The sequence below is a fragment of the Prunus avium genome, chromosome 3 (genome assembly GCF_965620075.1).
Source record: "Prunus avium chromosome 3, drPruAviu1.hap1.1, whole genome shotgun sequence".
NCBI lineage: Eukaryota > Viridiplantae > Streptophyta > Magnoliopsida > Rosales > Rosaceae > Prunus > Prunus avium.
The window spans coordinates 12,838,106-12,860,063 of record NC_142286.1 but is presented as its reverse complement, the minus strand read 5'-3'; the positions used below and the strand labels follow the sequence as shown (position 1 = coordinate 12,860,063).

The 21,958-nt window shown below is 36.5% G+C and overlaps 4 protein-coding genes across 7 annotated transcripts; 3 read left to right on the top strand and 1 right to left on the bottom strand.

Annotated features, from left to right (window-relative positions):
- Nucleotides 1-62: 62 nt before the first annotated feature.
- On the top strand, nt 63-2,805 carry LOC110773718 (kinase C substrate, heavy chain-like protein). 3 transcript variants are annotated; one of them, XM_088250412.1, is made up of 6 exons: nt 64-282; nt 454-567; nt 1,120-1,215; nt 1,817-2,011; nt 2,090-2,224; nt 2,302-2,805. In XM_088250412.1, exons 1-5 carry the CDS (start codon nt 174-176, stop codon nt 2,191-2,193), a joined length of 618 nt encoding a protein of 205 aa, XP_088106538.1. In that variant the 5' UTR covers nt 64-173; the 3' UTR covers nt 2,194-2,224; nt 2,302-2,805. The 3 variants fall into 3 exon arrangements, with proteins under 3 accessions (XP_088106539.1, XP_088106538.1, XP_021833936.1); XM_021978244.2 differs by having other exon boundaries at nt 65-282; nt 2,090-2,195; XM_088250413.1 differs by lacking the exon at nt 2,090-2,224 and having other exon boundaries at nt 63-282.
- Nucleotides 2,806-3,927: 1,122 nt separating this feature from the next.
- LOC110773726 (Pentatricopeptide repeat (PPR) superfamily protein) lies at nt 3,928-8,781 on the top strand. 2 transcript variants are annotated; one of them, XM_088250410.1, is made up of 4 exons: nt 3,928-4,138; nt 4,845-6,921; nt 7,077-7,284; nt 8,511-8,781. In XM_088250410.1, the coding sequence occupies exon 2, from the start codon at nt 4,915-4,917 to the stop codon at nt 5,944-5,946; it is 1,032 nt and encodes a 343-aa protein (XP_088106536.1). In that variant the 5' UTR covers nt 3,928-4,138; nt 4,845-4,914; the 3' UTR covers nt 5,947-6,921; nt 7,077-7,284; nt 8,511-8,781. The 2 variants fall into 2 exon arrangements, with proteins under 2 accessions (XP_088106536.1, XP_088106537.1); XM_088250411.1 differs by having other exon boundaries at nt 4,756-6,921.
- On the bottom strand, nt 6,611-8,121 carry LOC110773725 (Cysteine proteinases superfamily protein). Its single transcript, XM_021978249.2, has 2 exons — nt 7,680-8,121; nt 6,611-7,200 (listed from the first exon to the last, which is right to left on the bottom strand). Exons 1-2 carry the CDS (start codon nt 8,119-8,121, stop codon nt 6,611-6,613), a joined length of 1,032 nt encoding a protein of 343 aa, XP_021833941.1.
- A 6,987-nt stretch (nt 8,782-15,768) lies between the features above and the next one.
- Nucleotides 15,769-18,770, top strand: BZIP34 (Basic-leucine zipper (bZIP) transcription factor family protein). Its single transcript, XM_021978245.2, has 4 exons — nt 15,769-16,597; nt 16,708-16,798; nt 16,940-17,066; nt 18,110-18,770. Exons 1-4 carry the CDS (start codon nt 16,029-16,031, stop codon nt 18,256-18,258), a joined length of 936 nt encoding a protein of 311 aa, XP_021833937.2. The 5' UTR covers nt 15,769-16,028; the 3' UTR covers nt 18,259-18,770.
- Nucleotides 18,771-21,958: the final 3,188 nt, after the last annotated feature.

Below are 21,958 nucleotides of genomic sequence, written 5' to 3'. Positions count from 1 at the left end.
TGGACACTTTAACCCAAAAAATGCTCTCGTATAAAATTAGGGACCGCGTTTCATTGACCTTGACTTTCACAGTGGAATGAACTTTCATTTGGAAGTCAGTGTTTCAGTTTCAGCACAGTAACAAGGTTTTTCTTCTTTTTCCATCCTTCCTCAGGTGAAGGAGACCCCAACTCATGGATGCGTGTTTCATAACTCTACTCATCGCCTGTTTCCTTCTGGCCTCGTCCTTCACCATTGTTCGCTCTCTCTCCAAACCACCTCTTCTTGGAGTTCACCCACTCGGTAATTCTCTCTCTCTCTCTGTTACTCTGGCACAAAACAAGCAGAAAATTTGAGATGGGTCTCTTAATCCCAGTAGGAAGTGGGTCTGGAGAGCCATTTGAGACATACCCAGATGCTCGTTTATCATTTTCTTCTTAAATTATTGAATTGAAATGGTTTCTGTGGATGCAGATGAGCAGTACTTTGCTTCAGAGGTGATCAAGTGCAAGGACAACTCCAAGTCCTTCAGCAGAGATCGCCTCAATGACAATTTCTGTGATTGTGTTGACGGAACCGACGAGCCTGGTATGGTTACTCTTTTCGTGTTTTAATCTGTGCAGCCATTAATATATTACTTTCGGTTCATCTGAGATGTACAAGTTTTTGAGTTTATTTATTTTCTTTCTTTTCATAATATCTCTTGCACGTGTTTCAATTTTTGTTTAGGTTTTTAATGTCATATTACTTACTGCCTATTGGGTCGCTTTGAATGTCCTGAACTCACATCACTTAGATTAGTTGTTAGCCATTGAATTTGATTTCATGTTTTCTTGGAACCATTTGCATATAAGTTTCTGAATTGTCTTTCTTTATTTTGTTTTTTAAAATGTGAATCATAAAATCATCAAAGTCATATGATTTATTTGTGTAGAAGCAGATGCATCCAGCTTCCATTTTGACAGTAAAGCGAGTCGAGTCCAACCTTGAGTGATTAGTGATAATGCTAAACTTCTACTTTACTTGGGTTTTCATACATTCTGTGTTTGCATTTGCCGAGGTTTTACCCTGGATGTTTTAGTTTTTCAGATCCCCCTGTTTGTGTCTTGGTGATTCAATTGGGCTTCTTTGTATTTTCAGGAACTTCCGCTTGTCCTGCAGGCAAATTTTATTGTAGAAATATAGGAAGTACACCACAATTCCTATTTTCATCTCGAGTTAACGATCATTTTTGTGGTAAGTATCATCTGTATGATTACCTCTTTCCTTCAATGCTCGTTCACATAACTAGTTAGGCTTTTCTTAATTAATTGTATGCTATACATGGCTCATGGAGTTAACAGCTTAATTTATACTGGGAATGTGCCCTTAAATAGGATTGAGTTGATGCCTTGCTTGGTGGGTCTGTGAATGGTATTATTAGAATTTTTTACAATTGTTTTTGGATGACTAAGATGGTGTGTTTACTTGAATAACATCCATTGTGCAAGCCAGTTCAATGGAGGACCAAATCAGAAATTTATGGTGGAATTTCTTATGAAATGGCTCCTTGGTATGGCATGGCCGCATTCTTCAGTCCTATTGCTTCCTTATAAATATCAGGTCCTTTGTCTCCATTCAAGAAGTCTTGCTGGCCCAGTAGACAAATTTTTGCACTAATACGACCAGAAAATCCATGGCAATAATCCAATTTATCTCTAATTTTTCTGGTCTCATCATGTGTACGCTTTCCGTATATAGTCCTACTTTGTATTTTGATATATGATGCTTAAGTGTTTTCTTGTGTTTTCTTGTGTTGTCCACTTCCAATATTTGTTGTTATTCACCATCTTTGTAGATTGCTGTGATGGAAGCGACGAGTATGATGGTAGTATCAATTGTCCAAACACATGCATAATGGGCGGGAATATTGAGTACAAAACTGACCATCACTTCTCAAGAGTTGGGGGTCTAGTTGGGGATCTAGGGCATGTCGGTGCAAAACAAGCCAAAAGTGGAGTTAGTTTGGATGACTTGATTCAGAAGCTTAAAGGTATTCTCTTGTTTCCGACTATGTTTTTGTATAGCTGAAATTATATGTAAACATTAGTTGACACTTCTGTGTTTCCAGGTTTGAAGATATTACTAATCATACAAGTAGTTATTACTATTATTGTCATAGTTTTCCGGATACTCCGTCGTCGTGCCAGATCTAAAAGAAGGCGTTACCACTAAAAGTAATTCAACATTTGTTATTCTGCTTTTGGTAATACTATCCACGACTTCTCCAGTTATTCTTTCATCAATACCTTACAAAAATGGGATTTTGTAATATTTTCTCAGGTTTTATACCAGCATGATGGCTGATTTTCTCATGGGTTCCTCCCAAGTATGTCTAAGGATTTCAATACATGAAGTTGACTTGCCTAGGAGGGTTTTTTGTTCCTTAAAAGAGCCTCAAATCTACAAAGTTTTGGGAAGCTTCACACTGATCCAAAAGTTCCATAGCAAGAGTTTACAACTGTGCTTGTATTTTTTCGTCCGGCAAATGCTGAAGCTCAACACACACTATACAAGATGTCGTAGGGGTTCCTGTCATCGATGATCCACTTGGCATAAATAAAAGTATGCTCGAAGTTGTATCTGAGCCTGTAAATAGAAATATTGCTAATTCAAAATCTATTCTTAAGGGCAACTCTTCTTGTTTGCCTTGAACCTTGAAAGATGTTCTATTTAGGCAACGAATGATTTACGCATAATGCTCTGTGGATAAAGATATGGAAAGTTTTGTAATGACCTATACATAACTTGCAACAAGTCCCTCGTTTTCGTTTTTGTCTTAAAGAAGGAATGAGTCCTGGTGTTATTAAGAATGAAGAAGAATTCGTAGTTTCCCACCTTTCAGGAAGCTTGGCTGTAGAGAAAATTAGCATCAACTTTTCTAAGTGTATGTCAAAGTTTTTGCAGTGAGGAAGGATCAAAAGTGGATCTACGAATACAGAGCAAATGTTAACTGCGTATTGAGGGGATTTAATAGAGAAATTGGTTTTGAAAAACATCATGTGGTCAACATATATGATAAGCTTAGGATTTATTTGAGCAAATTACATATATACTAATAACTTTCTGAATAAAATCTGCAGCCACTCATCCCTCACTTTGTTTGAATCATATATAAAAGAAAGCGTTGTTTTACCAACTAGCTCTTGGTCTAGTGGTACGTACTTCTCTTCCCAATGTTGGAAAAGGTTCTAAGTTTAAAACTCCCAACCCTCATTGATCAATAAAAAGAAAAGAAGAAAAAAAAGTGTCGTTTCATTCTCTGTCTTAAAATGAACCAATTAACTTTTGATCTAGTAGTAATTGTTTCCACTTAGTTATGAATTCTCGATTCAACTCCTATAAATTTGAGAACAATATATATTTTTGGTGAGTTGGAGGGCCCGTTCGGTAAAGTTTTAAGAGATTGTTTTCATTTTCAGAGAACAAAAATGAGGCAAAAACACGTTCGGTGGCCCAAAAACAGAAAACACTGAGAATGTTTTCATAAAATGAAAATAAGTTCATGTGTACTTGTAGAAAACATAAAAAAGTTGTTTTCATTCTAGTGGGAAACGTTTTCATAAAAATAACTCATATATTATTATTTCAAATTATACTACTAGACACGTTTTCATTGTTTTTGTTTTCTGAAGATGTTTTCTAATTAATCTACCAGACGCATTTTCATTTCCTGAAAATGCAAATTCGTTTTCTTGTTTTCATTCTCTGAAAATATTCTAAGAAAACATTCTCCGAAAACGTTACCAGACGGGCCACTCATTATGGTGACATAGTTTTCTAACCATATTGTAGTTTGTAAATATATATATATAATTAAATAATTAAATTTATAAATTAAAAAAAAAAAAAAAAAAAAACAGGAAACAAAGTTGTTGGACAGCACCCAAAGTCCACTATCCTCGGTTTTCAAACCCATTTAGAATGGCCCAGCCCTAATTCTACCCGATTTGGGGTTAAACTTCAACCTGTCTCCATACCGAAATCTTTGCCAGCACTGGTAAAAGCATGAAGATCTTAATCAGAAATGAACATTGTGCGCACTCTAGCAGCATTAGAAATCATGAAGTAAGAATACCAGCAAGTTCTTTGTAACCCATTTCCAGGCTTGGTGATGCTGGTATGCTCTGCTCTTTGTCACTGAATGTTATTATTCATTGAATGCACGTTTCCTGTTTGACAATATTCCTATGAGAGAAATGGGCTTCTTTTTTTTGTGTTCTCTTCTTTTTGTTAATCTTTGTGTAATCAATTCTCTTAGGCTCCGTTTGGATGGAGGTATTTGAAAGGACAAGGAGTGTGAAGGGCAGGTTATGTTAATGCCATATATATTATCTTGAAATAAGTTAATACGAGTGTGTAGGTCATTTTGAAAGTAGCAATGGCATTTACAGTGGTTTTAGCTTATATTGTAGTTAGCCATGGCCCATGATTGAAATAAGAGGTAAAACGTGCTTGTAGATTAGGGGAATTGCCTATGCCAATATTATTTTGATTACTAGTGAGCAAAGCTTTCTGAGATTCATGTACTTAACAGAGTAAGATGTTGATTTACAAGTAACTTTTATATCTTAAATTGGACCCAAAATCTTCAAATTCGTTCATTAATTTTATGTACCAATGCTCTCTTTTCAATATATTTGGTAATCTTCAAATCTGTGGAAAGTTATCCAAGTTATTTGGTTCCCAGCTTTAGGTTTCATTTTGTAATCCAGATGTTAACACTTATATATTTAGGTTTCATCTTCAGTACGTGAAAAGCTGACCATGTCATCGATTCTCCAGCTACCTTATGTTAACATTGTTGCGATGATCAAATTCTTCAGGTTTCCTGTTGTAATCCAGATGCTTCCAATGTCTTGCAAATGTTGATGTCTTACACTCTAGAAGTACAACATGGCTATCAGAGCAGCAAAGTTTTGCAGATCCTTTCTTCCTCTACATTGTCATCTCCTCCAATATTGTTCCATCAACTCAATCTCTTCATCACAGATGCTCCAAGAAACTATAAAAAATGCAGTTGAAGCCAAAACCTACCAGAAAATTCCCGATCTTCTCATTTCCTCTGCTCAAGCTTGCCAAAACCCGAATCCTTTCTCATTCCTTTCAACCTTTCCCCACAACCTTAGAACGCAAGTGGTTGATGAAATTTTGCAGTCTTTCATCCCTCTAAGACCTCGCTCTCGGCCTCAGATTACCTATTCCTACCTCCTGTCCTTTACACTGCAATGCTCCAATCCCTTCCCTCTTGCTCTTGCCATCCTCCAACGAACTCTTCGCTCTGGTTGCACTCCTGTCCCCCAAACCCTTCTTCTCCTCTCTTCTGCTTGGCTGAACTGCCGGAATGAATCTCACTCTGTCTCTAAGATCCTATTAGAAATGCAGTCAATTGGATATCATCCGGACTGTGGTACATGCAACTACCTTATATCGTCTTTGTGTTCTGTTGATCAGTTGAATGAGGCAGTGAAAGTCTTAAAGGAAATGAGTAGGGCAGGATGTGTTCCGGATTTGGAGAGTTTTGACACGGTAATTGGTGCAATGTGCACTGTCAGAAGAACAGCTGAGGCAGTAGATATGATTAAGCAAATGGTAGAGAAAGTTGGGTTGACACCAAGGCAGGGGACGATTGCAAAAGTGGCAGCAGCATTGCGAGCAAACGGAGATATATGGAGAGCAGTTGATATGATTGAGTTCTTAGAGAGGGATGGCTACCCTGTCGGCTTTGAGAGCTATGAGTTGGTGGTTAATGGGTGCTTGGATTGTGGTGAGTATATTCTGGCTGGGAAAGTGGTGATGGGGATGACGGAGAGAGGTTTTATACCTTATATTAGGACCAGGCAGAAGGTTGTTGAGAGGTTGGCTGGTGCTGGTGAATGGAAGCTGGCTTGTTCCGTGAGGCAAAGATTTGGAGATTTGAGGTCTTAGCTCCTTGTATTTATTCTTTGGGTCCATGGATTCAAGTTCTTTGCATAGAAGGCAGCTGGTACTTAGACCATTGCCTATGTCGCACAGAAGAGCTGGCTTGTTCAATGTTGCTTTGTTCTGCTATTCAGCTTCTTAAAAGTCTGTTTTAATTTGATGGTAAATTCATGGTGGTTAATTCTCCATACAAGGGCCAAAATTGTGTTCGAGATGAAAAATTACTTCTTCTTACAACTGAACAAATTTGCATGTTTAAACTTTTCTGGACCCAAATGTAACAGAATTTTAAATTAGCACTATAAATGTAAACAATTATCAACAAAATTTAAATAAGTTTTTTTTTAGTTGACAGAATAAAGGTGGGATTGACAGAATAAGAAATGCTCCTCTTTTTCCATTGAAACGAAGTTTCTAATACAAAGATTTTGCTAACATCTTCAATAGTAGTTCTCTTCTCCTTTTGAAATGACCTATGTTTTGGGTGGCCTTTGTTGTTCCTTTTTTTTAGTTTCCCTCTTTTCTTTGTATAAACCTTACTTGTTATTTATTGGAATTCCACACTTGCATATTTAACCTTGATTTTACATGAAATTACTACACAAAAGGAACTTGTTTAGCTACCTTTCTATGGTACTTCCCGAAAAGGTTAATTTCCCATCAACACTGCTTAACCCTTAACAGGGTAGCTAGCCTGCATGGCAATGCCACAGGTACCTTTCTTATCAACCGAATCACGTGTCATTCTTATATAACCAGATTCACCCCAGTCAGGACCCCAAGAATTCTTTACAATCCAGTACTTCTTACCACTATCTTCCCCATAGCCGACCGCTGTGACTCCGTGGTTGAGATTCTTACCACATTGGCCAGTGAAGATACCTGAAGAATAGAGTTGAAAAGCATAACCAGCAGCGTCAACTGCAACAGAGACAGGTTGGTGTGCAACTGCAGCTTGGAGACTTTTCTCACTATTGGCAGGTATGCTTTCATAGCCACTTATGTTCACAGCACGGTTTTTCAAACTATCTTCATCACATATGCCATCTGACCCTTTGTAAGGATAATCCTTTTCGGTGGAGAGTCCGTTATCTTTTATGAAACTAAACGCTTTTTCCATGTATCCACCATTGCAGCCTTCATTCCCGGTTTTCACATCGCAGTCCACAAGCTCTTGTTCTGATAGTGACACCAATTTTCCAGTTTTGATTTGGTTAATGCCTTCCACAGCTGCTACCGCAGAGAATGCCCAACAACTTCCTGTGTATTGAAAGTGTAATAGTATCAGAAGTTGCTACTTAATCTGCAATATTTCCTTTTCAGCAAGCAGAACAATAAGGACATGTAAGTACTACCTACAAACCCAACTTTTAATAATTGTGTGTATATCATAAAGCCAAAATTGAATTTAAGGCTTGGGCGTCTTGGTGTTTACTTGGAATGTGATAGAATATACATTTTCATGGTTGAGTAATTCTAAATAAGTTTGAACCTAAATCTAGAAAAGTACATATTTACCCTGTCTTTTTGGTTGTGTGAAGAGAGCTCAGGGATGTGTCTAAAATCAAGACATCATATGTCCACATGTAGCATATAATAACTAATCCATCTTCTAGTGGAAAATTATTATAAGTCAAAACTGAATAAAAAAAAACATAGCAAACATCTAGTTCAGGAGCGCAATAAAGGAGAGAAAAATAATGAGCATCCATTTTTTGAATGCCTGTTTCAATTTATACCACATTGGCCTTGATTCTTGATTGGAGTTACCGCACCATTCTTTCTCCAATCTACTGCAGTCGGAAGATCCTCATCCTTGTCATAACTGAACCTCATTTTCGGATAACTCCTAGTTTGGAAACCCATGAAGGTGTTTGTAAACTCTAAGTTTGTGATATCTGCAAATTTGTTGTCAGTGAGTTTGTATGATAGATTTTGAGAATTTACGAAATCAACAAACTCAATGTTGGATTTGTAAACCCCAAAACGGTATTTCGCTTCCTCTCTATTTTTATATATCCGGCCATATTTTTGCAGCCACCTTTCGTACCTCTCCTTCATAGCTTTCGGGTCTGTCCTTAGAGGCTTGTACGTTTCGGAACATGCTGTAGATGATATACAGAAAATCCAAACCATAAAAAATGTTAAGCTAGCACGCGTCAACACCATAGATGTCTCCATGTCTCCCTTTGGAATGCTGGTGAAGACTGGGACTATCTTATGCCTAAGATGTTTGCTTGTAGATATTCTTCTCAAGTGCAATCTGGATTTCAAGTTTGCATTTTCTAGGTATTTTAGTTCCGGCCTTGTTTATACTACTACTACTCAAGGTAGTTTAGAAGCATTGTTTTGTTCACGTCTTTGGTGCTTATGAATTTGTTAAGGAAAGTTTGTTATATTGTAGTGATGTGTTAAATATGCTAACCTACGGACTGAATGTTGCTATTTTGTACTATTTCTGCTGACCATCTAATGTATCATTTCTTTAATTGAGATCGTTCTCTTCTTAGACAAATGGCACATTAGATAGCGATTGAGTTGAAATGATACAAATAGTTTTATTGTTACAGGTGTTCATACTCCTCATATTGTGTACCAAACCAATATTCGGTCCAAAACAACAAAAGTTGTCCCAAGGAGATTCATGTACGAGTGGAGTTAACAAGTGATTAAGCTAAGGTTCATGCAAAAGCTGTGATCATGCTAAATCTCCCAACACGTAAGGAATTGAGTGACGACATGATATTTGAATGAGAACTTGTTGTGGTTTGTTTTCTATCTGAAGTGTAGGTAATATAAATTATTTTCCAAGTAATATACAACAAAGTAATTACACCCTAATTGTGATTGTGTTCTTTGAGATTGTGTGCCAGTCTGTCAGAGGTTGATGAATGGGCATGAAGTGTTATGCAAAGATGGGGGGTTTTTCTTTAAACAATATGGGATGGATTTCAACTTGAAACTTGTTTTAAAGTAGATTCAAAGAAGAAATACGACTAGATTAAGAACTAGTTGGTTGCAGGATGGTGATTTTGTTGTTATAGTGTTTTGTAACTTCAGCTTTAGCTTGTCAATTGGTTGTAGATTTGTAGATTTGTAGATTTGTAAAATGAAAACTGAATTGGAGACGGCAATTCACAGATAGTTTTAAAATTTGTATATTGTTGAATAAACCAACCAAACTAGCATATCTGCCCTCTCAAGCGCTCCAACCAGTGTACGGTGCGCATGAGGCGAGTCTTCTGGGAGGGGGCCTCCACATGCCACCAGAGAATTTCACCGAAAAATGTACGCCTTTCTGTGAGGCGGCTTCCACATGCCACACGGAGCATTTCACCGAAAAGGCGTAGCGAGGCGCAGTCAAGGCGATCAAGATACACAACGGTGTATAAAACGGTTCACTTTATGCCTTGGCATTTTAAAGCACACCCAACCACCATTGTTTACACTCAATAACATATAAAATGAATTAAATCATGCATAACAAACTAGATTTGAGTTGTTATGTCATCCTTCATGCATAACAAACTAGTTCGAACTTTCACTTATTAATTCTAAAGTTGTATATCCATATCATTAAAATGACCTAAAGGAGGGTAAAAAGGTTTGATTTGAAATCTAACCAATTGTAATTTTACAAATTTTATCTAGATATCTCTCCAGTCTATACAAGGATTGCTCTCAAACTGGGTATGTATGTGCTTCTGGCAATACATTGATCGCATGACGATCTACAAAACAAACTTTGGTTGCTATCCTCTAATCATTTGGAAGCTCTTGCGCTCCATGAAGCGAGTAGAAAATTTGTTTGGTTAAGATCTTATCTGAAGCACTTATGATCAGTTTTCAACAACCAATACTCCAACAATCATGTATAAAATGATGATTGTACATCCCAAATCAAAGAAGGTTTCATCAAGGGTAGCAAATTTCTTCTATATACACTTGAGCTTTAGAAAGTCAAACGTGCGAAGCCAAACAAACCTTATTGCAAGATAATCTATAATTTTTAGATTTCTTCTATATACACATGAGCTTTAGGGAGAGAGAGATATCAATCAACCCAAAGTATGTATCGAACATATATGTGCACTGTATGACCCGGGTTTTGTCTCATATGGTTTTCCTGTGAACAAGGCAACAATAAGCGCGTCCAATATGATGTCAATGATTCAGTCCAAAGTTGTACTATTTTCCCTTCACTATGGCTTTCTCTCACTGAGTTTCCCTAGCAAATGTTTTAATCATGCAAATTATCATCAGGGCCTAGGGCAAATGTAAAAAATTATACCCTTATATATATATAATATATTTTTTCACTTAAGTGCTAGACTCATTCTCATTTTTCAATCAAGATTTAACTTATTCAAATTAACTAAAAATTTACCATTCAAGACAAATCATTTATATAAATTCAAACTTCAATATATAAAAATCTAAAATAAGAAGCTACGCTTGATACATTCAAATCTAATGCATAAACAAGATATATACTTGTAACAATTCAATCATTTCTTTTTCTTTTTTGACTTCCATATTGTTGTTTCTTCAAGAATCATTGATATTTGAAATCAGAAATCCAATGAAATTTTAATACTTCAAATAATAAACAAAGAACAACGTAACTTGGAATTTGACCCCCTCCATAACAACAAACTTAAAACTTCCAAATTTGCAATCAATTAGAGCTTAAAAGAGTTGAAACACCCCATGTTACTTTTTTTAAAAATATTAAAACAATATATAATAAATATAATATACCTCTTTATAAAAAAAAAAATTAAAAAAAAATTTGGGCCTCCTAGACAGTGAGTCTAGGGCAGTCGCACTGATTGTCCTTGTCCAGGGCCGACACTGCTTATCATTGATGCGTGAACATCTAATATTTTCATGTATTTATTTAAGATAAATCATCTTAGTAGTATGCTTAGGGTTCTATTTGATATATATAACTAGAGACTTAATGACCTTTTTTTTTTGGACGAAGACTTGATGACCTATTTAGTCACTTGGTCACCTATAAAATAAGAGTTTAATAAAAATAAATAATTAAAAAAAGGGAAAAACACTCTCTAAATTCCCTCAAACATTTCTCTCTTGCTTATTTTGTTTCTATAACAATAGTAAATAATTTGATGTATATATGAAAAGTTACTGGGAGTTGTCACTGATTAGAAAGAAATATAATTGGGTGAGTATATGGAAAGTGTGAACCAAGGACGGACCCAATCACAGGCTAGCCTAGGTGGCTTTTATTATTTTCCCGCCCAAAGTCACATATAGCCCACCCTACAGCCTTTCCTACTTTACGCATCGGCCCTTCAACGTGTTCAATTTTCTTGGTGGATTATATTTTATTGGTGGAATCTTACAATTTTCTTTTCTTAATTTATTGTTATTGAAATTTGGAGATTTTTTAAGATTCAAGAAGTATAAATTAGGGATTTTCAATTCAGTGTTATGAAATATCAATTAGGAATTTGCAATTAAATTTTGTACATAAGGTAAATTGAATCTACCCTCTTTTGAAATCCAGAGTCCGTCCTTGATATGAACAGAACTCTCCCCAATTATGCCATGTGCAGTATGATCCATCTCACCTGCCATCGCAAGGATCACTAACTTTTACACTTACACACTTTGGCAAAGTCATTGTCCATGAAACGTGTGTAGTGAACAGGAGCTAGCAAGATTATATGGGAAACCCATTGCCACATGCAACAAGCCCCACAGAAATGCTGATGATTTATTTATACACCTGCCATTTTTACCTGACCAACTCTCAGTACTTTTTGAATCTATGAGGCCAAGAGCAGATCATAGATCCCCTAGCATTCCCACTTTCCTACAATAGGTTTAGTGCCATGGACCCCAAAAAACAAAAGGGTTTTGTGGTGAGATCGACACTATTTAGGCAGATCACGTGGTCAATCCGCGATCTGCCTAACTAGACCAAGGGAGGAAATTTATTGAATCAAGAATTGCAATGGGGGGATATGAAGCCTAACCCCCCCGACACATAGAATTTACCAAAAGAACGTTCTAAATAAAATCAGGAAACACATATGTCCCCAAACCAACGAAACCTCTTTATATAAACCAAACTTTGTCTAGTCTATGCGCTACACCATTAGCCTCTCTATGAACATTTTGGAATAAGAAAGATCGGGCTTGAATGTAATGTAATTAAGCTAACTCATGCATGACAAAGACAAGTGCCGTGCTTCCCATGCTCATGCACTGGCCTGCTGACTGCTTACGTCGTTTTCGTGACAAAGCGTTTTGTTCTTCTTGGTATATACGTCCAGTACGTACATATATACGTAGCTAGCATTATTACCAAGGGGGGCCAGCCAAAGAGTACGTTGTGTACCTACACTACATGATACATGTACAATTGTTTTACCACGAGGTAACTAACATTGATCATTTACTTGGTATCGTTTGGGTGCGAAAATTCTTAAGAATGTATGCGCATGCAACTCATTATTTATAATGAATCTTGCAATTGTGTGTACTAGCCTAACGTATTATGCTGACCGTACGTAATAGCTAATTTGCATGGGGTTGGCATGTCCCTGTTCTGATGGCAATTTCTTTCTTTCTCTTTTTCTTTCTCTTTTTTTCCTAATAAAAGGGCTCTATCCAAAAAAAAAGAAAAGGAAAGGGAGTACTTCAATTACACCAAAAGTCCCAACAAGTCAGAATTGATAAAAGATTTGATTCACATTGGGAAAGTTATATACTACGACAGGCATCAGATACTAATTCACGTAGCAACTCAATTGTTTGTAACATAATCAATCCAGCACATTCGACTCTAGGGGACTAGCGCGCAGACAGACCCACAGCCTGCTGAAGGGAAAATACTCCTAGAAAAACTCTAAATACTGATGACATCATCATGATCTCAGCTACCAAAGATATGTCTTCCCTCCGATGGCGGTTGCCAAAGCTTCAGCTTATAGAACCTAAGCCTTGGACACGTGTCGACTAAAAAAAATACAATATATAGTAAATTGAGCTTAGACCCATAAAATTCATTTTTAATCACCTACAACCCTTTCCTTTATTTTTCTATTTAAAATACCCAATTTTTTCAAATAAAACCTGATGACTAAGATCCAAGTAAGCAAGTTACCTAATCTAGCTTAAAATCTGATTTATTCTATTTTTCGGATTCCAAAACTACCCCTATTTACAAGGTAACGTGTTACAAAGTCTTGACCCTCTTTTCCTTTGTTTTCGAAGAAGAGGATGTTGTTAGTAAGTGGGCCGGGTATCGGTTTGATGTCGGAAAAATCACAGGGTTCGTCATGGATTTCGAGGAATTCGGGGCGGGTCCTGTCACTTGACACACATGAAATCACCCTCTACCGATCGGCAATCACTGTGCCAATCATGCCGAAGACTCTCACACGACAGATGCGAAATCACCCTGTGTCGATCGGCAAGCACCTTGTCGATCGTGCAGGAGACTCTCGCGAAATATGCGCGAAATCACCCCATGTCGATCGACAAGCACCGTGCTAATTGTGTAGGGAGAGCTCCTTGTGCAACACACACACTCACCCTACCAATTGATAGGCTCCGTGCCGATCATGATCTCAGCTTTCGAAGATACGTCTTCCTCCAATGTAGTAATAGCCTGTTGAAGGCGGTTGCCGAAGGTTCAGTTTATAGAACCTAAGTCTTGGACACACGTCACCCCCATAGTGATTTGCACAAAGTCCCACATCGAAACTTTGTGCAAATACTCACTTCCATTCCTCTATAAAAGGGGAATAGTGCCAAAATTACTATGTCTCCCATACTTGCTGACTTAAGCGTCGGAGAGCCTTCAGTAAGTACCACACTGGTGCTCGAAGTTTGATGACTGCTTATTTTATCCCTCTTGTGCAGGTCAACTTTTCTACCGAAAGTCTCCCTGCTGAAGATCCACACCTTCCCATCTCTGCCGAAGACCCCATACTTCATCATCAAAAGTTGAAACCAGATTTGGACATCAGCATCAATCAATATAAGGATGATATATGTCTCAAAATTTCTGGGATAATATAACTCAATATTCCATGGGAAACCAGGTCGGCCCCAACTTTTCATCAATTGTGTTTTAAGTCTTTTGCTTTAGGTTTTAGCTTGTAATAAGATCATTCCATTTCTAATATATATATGCGATAGTCTAAAATTATTCTAAAGTAATCTTATTTAAAGAGAGGGGAACTCGAACTTGGGTATAGGGAGACAAACTCATTACATTGACCAAATGGCATAACTCACATTTGCAACTCATTTCATTTCTTAAAGAATAGTTTTGAGAACTATGTTACTATATCCATGTTTAAAAAGAACAAGAAAATAAACAATCACATATATCTTTGAATAAAACTGTATTATTACCATATTTACTGATATCATACCTCTCACTTAGATTGGACTAACTAAAATATGTTGATTTTGTGTAAACAAATCAATTGTACATAAGAGAGAGAGAGAGAGAGAGAGAGCAAATGAAGTACTGGCTACCATGTTCATTTTTCATATGAATTAAGTACATCCGTGAATATGGCAGGCACTTCCTTGATAAAGGCAGCAAATTAATGTATATTCTAAACACCCCTCTAATCATAATTAGTGCCTCCCAAGTACTTTTATTTTATCCTCATTCATTAAAAACTACATAAATTCCAGTTGAGGTACAGATGGAAGGTACCACGAAACAAAGAGAGGGAGAGAGAAAGAGAGAAGAAGAAGAAGAAGAGGACATATAGCTTCATGTGGGTATGGTTTGGGGACAAAGCAAAGGAAGCTTAATTACAGCATCCATCCGAACAATTCACATGGGAGCTGTGACGTGATTCCCTACAGTTTCTCTATCCACCCTTTCCTTCATGCATCATGCCCAAATCCCCTAATCCCAGTAATATATTAAGATTATCTTACAACTGCTAATTCAGCCTTTTAATACTACACATATATATATATATAATACTAGTTCCACCTCCTGTGCATAACCCTCACACCAACAAGCTTCAATGCGAATGGGTTTTCGTGTTTTCTTCCTTTGGTTAATCGATTACGTACGTACGTTAGTAAAATTTGTTAGAGTTTAATTTCACATGGGTATCCCAAACTCATAGAGATGTTACTAAAATTAGAGATCAATTTTATGTGGATCCCGAACTCGGAGAGATGTGATTATTAAACCCTACTTCTCTTTATTATGAAACCTACATTTTGTGATATTCTTCAGTTAATTATTTACCTCCCCTAGAGTCACTTTGATAACACAAAATGACATAAACTAATAATTGGGTCATCGGTCCAAAGTCCTAACAATCTTTTTTAACCAATCAGTCTTGATCAACTAATTTAACTCACATTTACGAAAGAATGGCCGTGAATCCAACTAGGAGCAATGGGGGTTGGTTGGTACTTGGATGGATCATTCCCCCACCCCATGTGGATGGATCAGACGGTCAGTTCCTTCGGATGCAGAGTGCAAAAAAGAAAGAAAGAAAGAAAAAATAAAAATAATGAGGCTATTATTATAAGCTCCCCCACTAAAGAGACGGGCACGAGGGCACGTGGTGGCTGATTCCGCTAGTTATTAAAACTAGTACTGGCGACTTTCCAGTAAAACCGTTGAGCCCCAACCCCCTCCCAGCTGGCGATAGCTGTCCGATCCCTCCCTCCCCCCATGTGACCCCACTGCACCATAGAGATCGAGAGAAAAAATATTTCATTAAATAAATAATAATAATAATAAATTAAAAATTAAAGAAGAAGCTCAAAATATAATCATGTTGTCTCGTGGGTTTCTTTCTTAACCCCCCCTCCTCTACAATATTCATGATTGAACCTTCAACATTCCCTGGTTTGTGTGTATTTTTTTTTGGGTATATATATATAGGAGCCTTTGTTGGAGCTTGTAACTTTGTTTGGTTTCTTCCCAGACTCATATCCCTAATCTCCTCTCTTTCATTCTCTCTCTCTCTCTCTCTCCCTCTCCCTCTCCCTCCCTTTCTCTCTCTTAATCATTTTAACATTCCAAGTTTGATTGAGATTGTGGTTAATTTGTGTACATTATGGCACAATTACCTCCAAAAATCCCAAGCATGACACCCAGTTGGCCTGACTTTTCTCACCAAAAGATGCTTCCCATGGGCCATTTTGCACCCAATGGAAATGCCGCCGCAGTCAATGCCACCACCGCATCTCAAAACCCTTGTTGGGTTGACGAATTCCTCGACTTCTCTTCGGCGAGACGCGGGTCACACCGGAGATCGGTCAGCGACTCCATTACCTTCCTCGAGGCACCAATGCAGGACGAATGCCGTGCACCGCATGGTTCACATCCCAACAACCACGAGTTTGATAGGTTTGACGACGAACAATTCATGTCCATGTTCACAACCGATGAAATCTCTGCTGCCGCCGCCGCCGCGGCAGGCCCCACCGGCTCGTCCTCGAACCCGTCCACGCCTTCGGACCATAACAGCATTAATGAGGACGAGAAAGAAACGGAGGCGCCTGATCACAAGCAGCTGAAGAACGAATCTGAAGAGGTGGAAAGCCAATGCGAACAAACAAATCCCAACAATGCAACAAAGAGCACGTCCAATGACAGGAAAATTGATCCAAAAAGGGTCAAGAGGTAAATCATGCAACACAGAGTCATTTTCCAATAACGTAATTACCCTTTTGTAATTTTGTAAAAATATGTTGAATTAAATTTTTAATTACGTGTTTTTGTGTTTGCATTAGAATCTTGGCAAACAGACAATCTGCACAAAGATCACGGGTGAGGAAGCTGCAATACATATCAGAACTCGAACGCAGCGTTAACTCTCTACAAGTAGGTTAACTATGTAAATTCTGAATTTAATTAATTAATTTTGTTGTGAAATTATACCTTAATTACTAGCTGATTAATTAATTTAATTAGACTAAATTTTACTGACTCTTTTTTTTTTTTTTTTTTGGTTGCAAAACGAAGGCTGAAGTTTCAGTTTTGTCACCGCGGGTTGCGTTTCTTGACCATCAACGCTTGCTTCTAAATGTCGACAACAGTGCTCTCAAACAAAGAATTGCAGCATTGGCGCAGGATAAGATTTTCAAAGATGGTACGTATATATAATTACACTTTTATATCATCAATTATTTAACTTCACAAAATTACATAATTAGTAATATTTGTAAATAATCCAAATTCATGGCATATGCAGACTTGGGTTAGGCTAGTTGGCTAGGTGTGAGTCGACTCCTTACACCCAAGTTCCGAGTCCCCATTCTTGTAGATTAGATTAATTTAGAGAAATTTATCGATTGTACATATAGGATCAATTTCAATCTAGGTCACATGTGTCCAAATATCAAATTTTATAATAAATTTATTTTTATCAATTTTAATTTCTCTTAATTGAATGAAGAACATTATTGTCCTTCATCAGTCAGTTGAGCTCTTAGCCACCAACTTTTTTGACTGGTGTACTGAGATCTAATTAATTCCCTCAGCCGTGTTAGGAAAAAAATTAAGCGCTGCAAGCCATAAAAGGGTGGTTATGCTTGGAACTCAAAAACTATGAAAATGGAAAAAGACCTCTAGATTAGATAGACTTATTTGATCCACCAACAATCAATGCACAGCGCAAAGCAGCCTCAAAAAGGTCATCCATGCATGCTAAGAGTAGGAAGAAAATTAAGGAGGTGATGCATATCATGTGGCTCTTTCTACTCTGCAAGTAGAAAAGAGGATCATATTAGAGTGGTGGGACGAAGATACGAGTAATGTTAGATAGATCACATTTATGAATCAAATTATAAATATAGTCCACAATAATTGTGATACATAATACATTACATAGTTTTAAGCGGAAAATAAAGTTTCATATTCTTTTTAGGGGTGTTAGGTGAGCTCCATGAACATGTATGATTTTTATTTTTATTTTTATTTTTTATACAAGTTTAGGAGGGAAGAGAAGTGATTAGGGATAAGGTAATTTAATAATGGTCTCTAACTTATAGGCATGTGTTTACATGTGTACTTCTCATGTGCAAAATTTTAATAATGTGGGTTGGGTTGTCACAAGTCACATGTAATGATGGAATGATTTTAACCTTATATTTGGTTTTTTTTTATTTTTTTTTATGTATAAAAAAAATGCAGCTCATCAAGAAGCATTGAAGAGGGAAATAGAGAGGCTAAGGCAAGTGTATCACCAACAAAACCTCAAGAAGATGGAGAATGTTGCTCAATCACCAACAACACCCTCAGACACTCCTGAAAAAGAACAGCTCCTCAATGTTTCCTCCTAATAATCATTTAATTTCCTCTAGTATGGTTGATTAAGGGCCTAATGAAATCTCATCATGTGGTCTCCAAACAAATTATTACCCTAAATTCACGTCTATGGGGTCTATTGAAAATCATATCAGCATTTTGGATGATTGATTTCTAAGCTATATGGGTCTTAACGGATCGATTATGAGAAAAATAGACGCATAGTTGTATACAACCGATTATATTCACCGCGTGTGAGTAGGTTGGGTGATTTTTTTAAGACATGATGAACATGGAAAGAAGTCACATTATTCTGGGTGACTTGGCTGCTGCCGCTGCTGCTGCTGACCTGTGCAGTCACGTGTTGTGTTTAGCTTTAAGGATGGGGACCACTCAGATAATGAATGATTGGGTTGCAGGAAGGAACATGTGCATCTGTGGTTTTTAGAAAGAAATGAAGAATTAGGATTGTATCGCTTTAGCTGATTTTGGGTGTGTGTATGTGATGATTCGTTAATATTCTATTGCTATTATTTTTTTAATTTAACTTTTATTTTTATTTTTGGATTTTTGGATTTTCAACTTGCTGCTAATTGGTAGAAGGCAAAGCATAGTGGGGTTGTGTTGGGATGAACGAAAGTAAGGGTGGCAGGCAGATGCTCGGCACTTTGATGTTTGTTGTACATTTTTAGTATATTATTGGTTGAAAATGAGGTTTCTCACACACATTATCACATCACGACGTTAATATGCAAATCAAAGTCTTTTTTACAGTGACAACCACAATCATTCCATCATACTGTCCTGAATCTCTTCAATTACTTCTGAGAAGTGGATTGTAAATTTGATCAAGCATGATTTGTGGCCTCCTCAAGTGAGTCTGTGCAGCAAGCAGCGGCTGGTACCTTCGGTCTTATTGACTTCACCAATGCCTCACTGGAATATCTGAGATCATATTAAGGTTTGCATATTTCTGACTAGTGGTGGGGGACACGTACATGTATGCTTAATTATATTAGCGCCTATGAAGTTATGGTAAAATTTCATATTACTCCTCGCAAAGTCATGATTACGCATTTTACCGTTTTATTAATATTTTGTGTCTCACTTTGTCCTGATATCAAAACTGATGAGCTTCGTGAAGCAAGTTTTGGAGAAGAAAAAAAACATTCAACATGAAGACCAGTAAGATTATTTGCTAATCTGAAAATGAGATGAATGAATATCTAAAAGTGTAGAAGTTGCTTCTCACTTTATATGTATGATATAAAGAGAATGGGAGAAGTTTGTTTTGTATGTTTAGCTTCCCACCATTAATATGACAAAGTCACTAGAAAGTCTCTAGCAAATTGACAAGATTTTACCTTCAAAAGTCTACAAAAGTCAATTATTTAACAAAGTTCTTAGAATTGATAAGTTTTTTGGATACCACCAAACTATTAATGATTTTTAAAAGTCATAATTGAATACCATCACTTTTAATAAGTCTTCAAAAATTTAAATTGCATTTTAGTTCCATAAAAGTGTTTAAAAGTTCACAAAAGTATGAACTAATAATAAATACACACCCCATAATTTTTATTTCAATGGGAAAGATGTAAATTTATATTTTCATGTATTAAGTTTTTTTTGTCTTAATTTTTATTTGGGTATACTAGTGATTTAACCCCTAAATTTGTACCTAACTTTTGATTTACCCTTTATCCCTTTTTTTTAGAAAATTAAGAATACAAACTTTTTTTTCTTCAATTTCCCCTGCCTCCCCCCCCCCCCTTTCCGGGTCTCAACATTTCATCCAATTTTATGTTAAATTAGGGAAGTGGCTAGTGGAATTGGATGGAATTTGGGGGAGGAGGATAGGAAGAGAGAGAGAGAAGGCTGTGGGAGTGGTGGGTTTATTTTTATTAAAATTCTTTTATTTTTTGTATTTTATATTTAATGTTATTTTATTTTTTAGTATTTCTTTATTTTTAATGTACAAATTGACCAATTTGCCCTTATATTTAACAGCAATTAGATGAAATGTTGACGATTTAGATGGCAGGGGGGAAATTGGAGAAGAAAAAAAATTCATATCCTTAATTTTCTTTTAAAAAAAAGGATAAGGGGCAAATCAAAAGTTAGGTACAAGTTCAGGGGGTAAATTACTAGTATACCCTTTTTATTTTGTGTTAGTTTTAATCTTTTGTCCAAACAAATTGACCTAATTTCTTTTTAATTATGATAAGATATTATTTATCCAATACAAACCCTTGGATCATAAAGTAAAATTGATATGAATTGTTGGGTTTTCTTTATCGCGTATTTGAACAAAATATAAGATTCTGACAACATAAGGTTTCATCTCAAACCGACCATTGGATCAAATAAAGTAGATTTAATATCATCCATCGGATTATTATATCTAGTTTGCATAAAATTCAAAATCTGACATTATATAATTTCATCGCATCTTAAACAGTTGGATTTCACTAATTGGATCCTCACTAATCAGTAAGTAGGCATGGCATATACAACTATATCTTTTGCAATGGAGAATTTTGACATTTTAACTATTCCCGAACCTTCTCTAGTTTGTGCTATTTAGATGAAAAAAACATATAGTAAAATAAACCATTTTTTTTGGTTAGCTGCATAAATCCTTCAAATTTTTGGGGCATATCAATTTCAAATTAGTACTCGAAATTTGAAGTTACCATGGTAAAGTGGTGGTGGCAAGGTGGTTGTGCTAGTGTTGGCTATGATGGTGGTAGTTACCATGGTAAAGTGGTGGTGGTGGTGGTTGTAGTTAAGATTATGGTGAAGGTGGTTGTGGGCACGATGGTGGGAGTAACGATAGTGATGGTAAATGGCTATGGCGAGGTGGTGGTGATGGTGGTGTTAGCCATGACAAGATGGTTGAAGTAGATGTACGATGAAATCATATCTTGACACGAAGAAAAAGAATCTCTATCAAAATATAAGGAGAGGAAAGCAAATATATGTAGAATAAATGGAAATCCACTCTTTTTGTATTTCCTTTAAAGTCAATGAACTTTTGTTTTTAATGCACTTAAACTTTTGAAGAACTTTTAGACTCAATTGAATACAAAAATAAATGCACATGGGTGGCACTAGAGTGGAAACGTGGGCCAAACACTCCTCCTCCCCCCCAAGTGCATTCGAGTTCAATTCACTTAGAGCATCCACAATTGTAAGGTGTATATGGAGGTGTATGTCAAATATACACATTTGGTTGCCGGAATGTCCTGCAATAGGGAGGTGTATATGGTTGTAAATATACATCATAACCGTGAGATGGGAAAAAAGATGCAAATGTACATCTAATTTTACACTCAGCCAAGTGAGTCCCATAGCAGGAAAGCCAAAAGAGAAGAGAGAGGAAATCTGCCCAAAAGATGGGGAAGTTATTAAAATGGTGGGCCCAGGGCGTGGCTGAGATTTATTAATATGGGGAAGTCATTAAAAATGATACAAATGTACTAAGTTCTTCTCCAACAACTCTCTAACGTATGGCCAGATTTCATTTAAATTGAAATATGAAACTAAAACAACTACACTGATCAGTGGTGAAGAATAAATTCATATCAAAGCCGACAGTTCAGATTAATTTTATTTACATCATATTGAATTAAATTATATCTTATCGGAATTTTAAAAAAATTAGGTCGATTTGCTTAGAAAAAAATAATTAAACCTAATACACAAAAAATTAACATAAAAAAATTTAACACA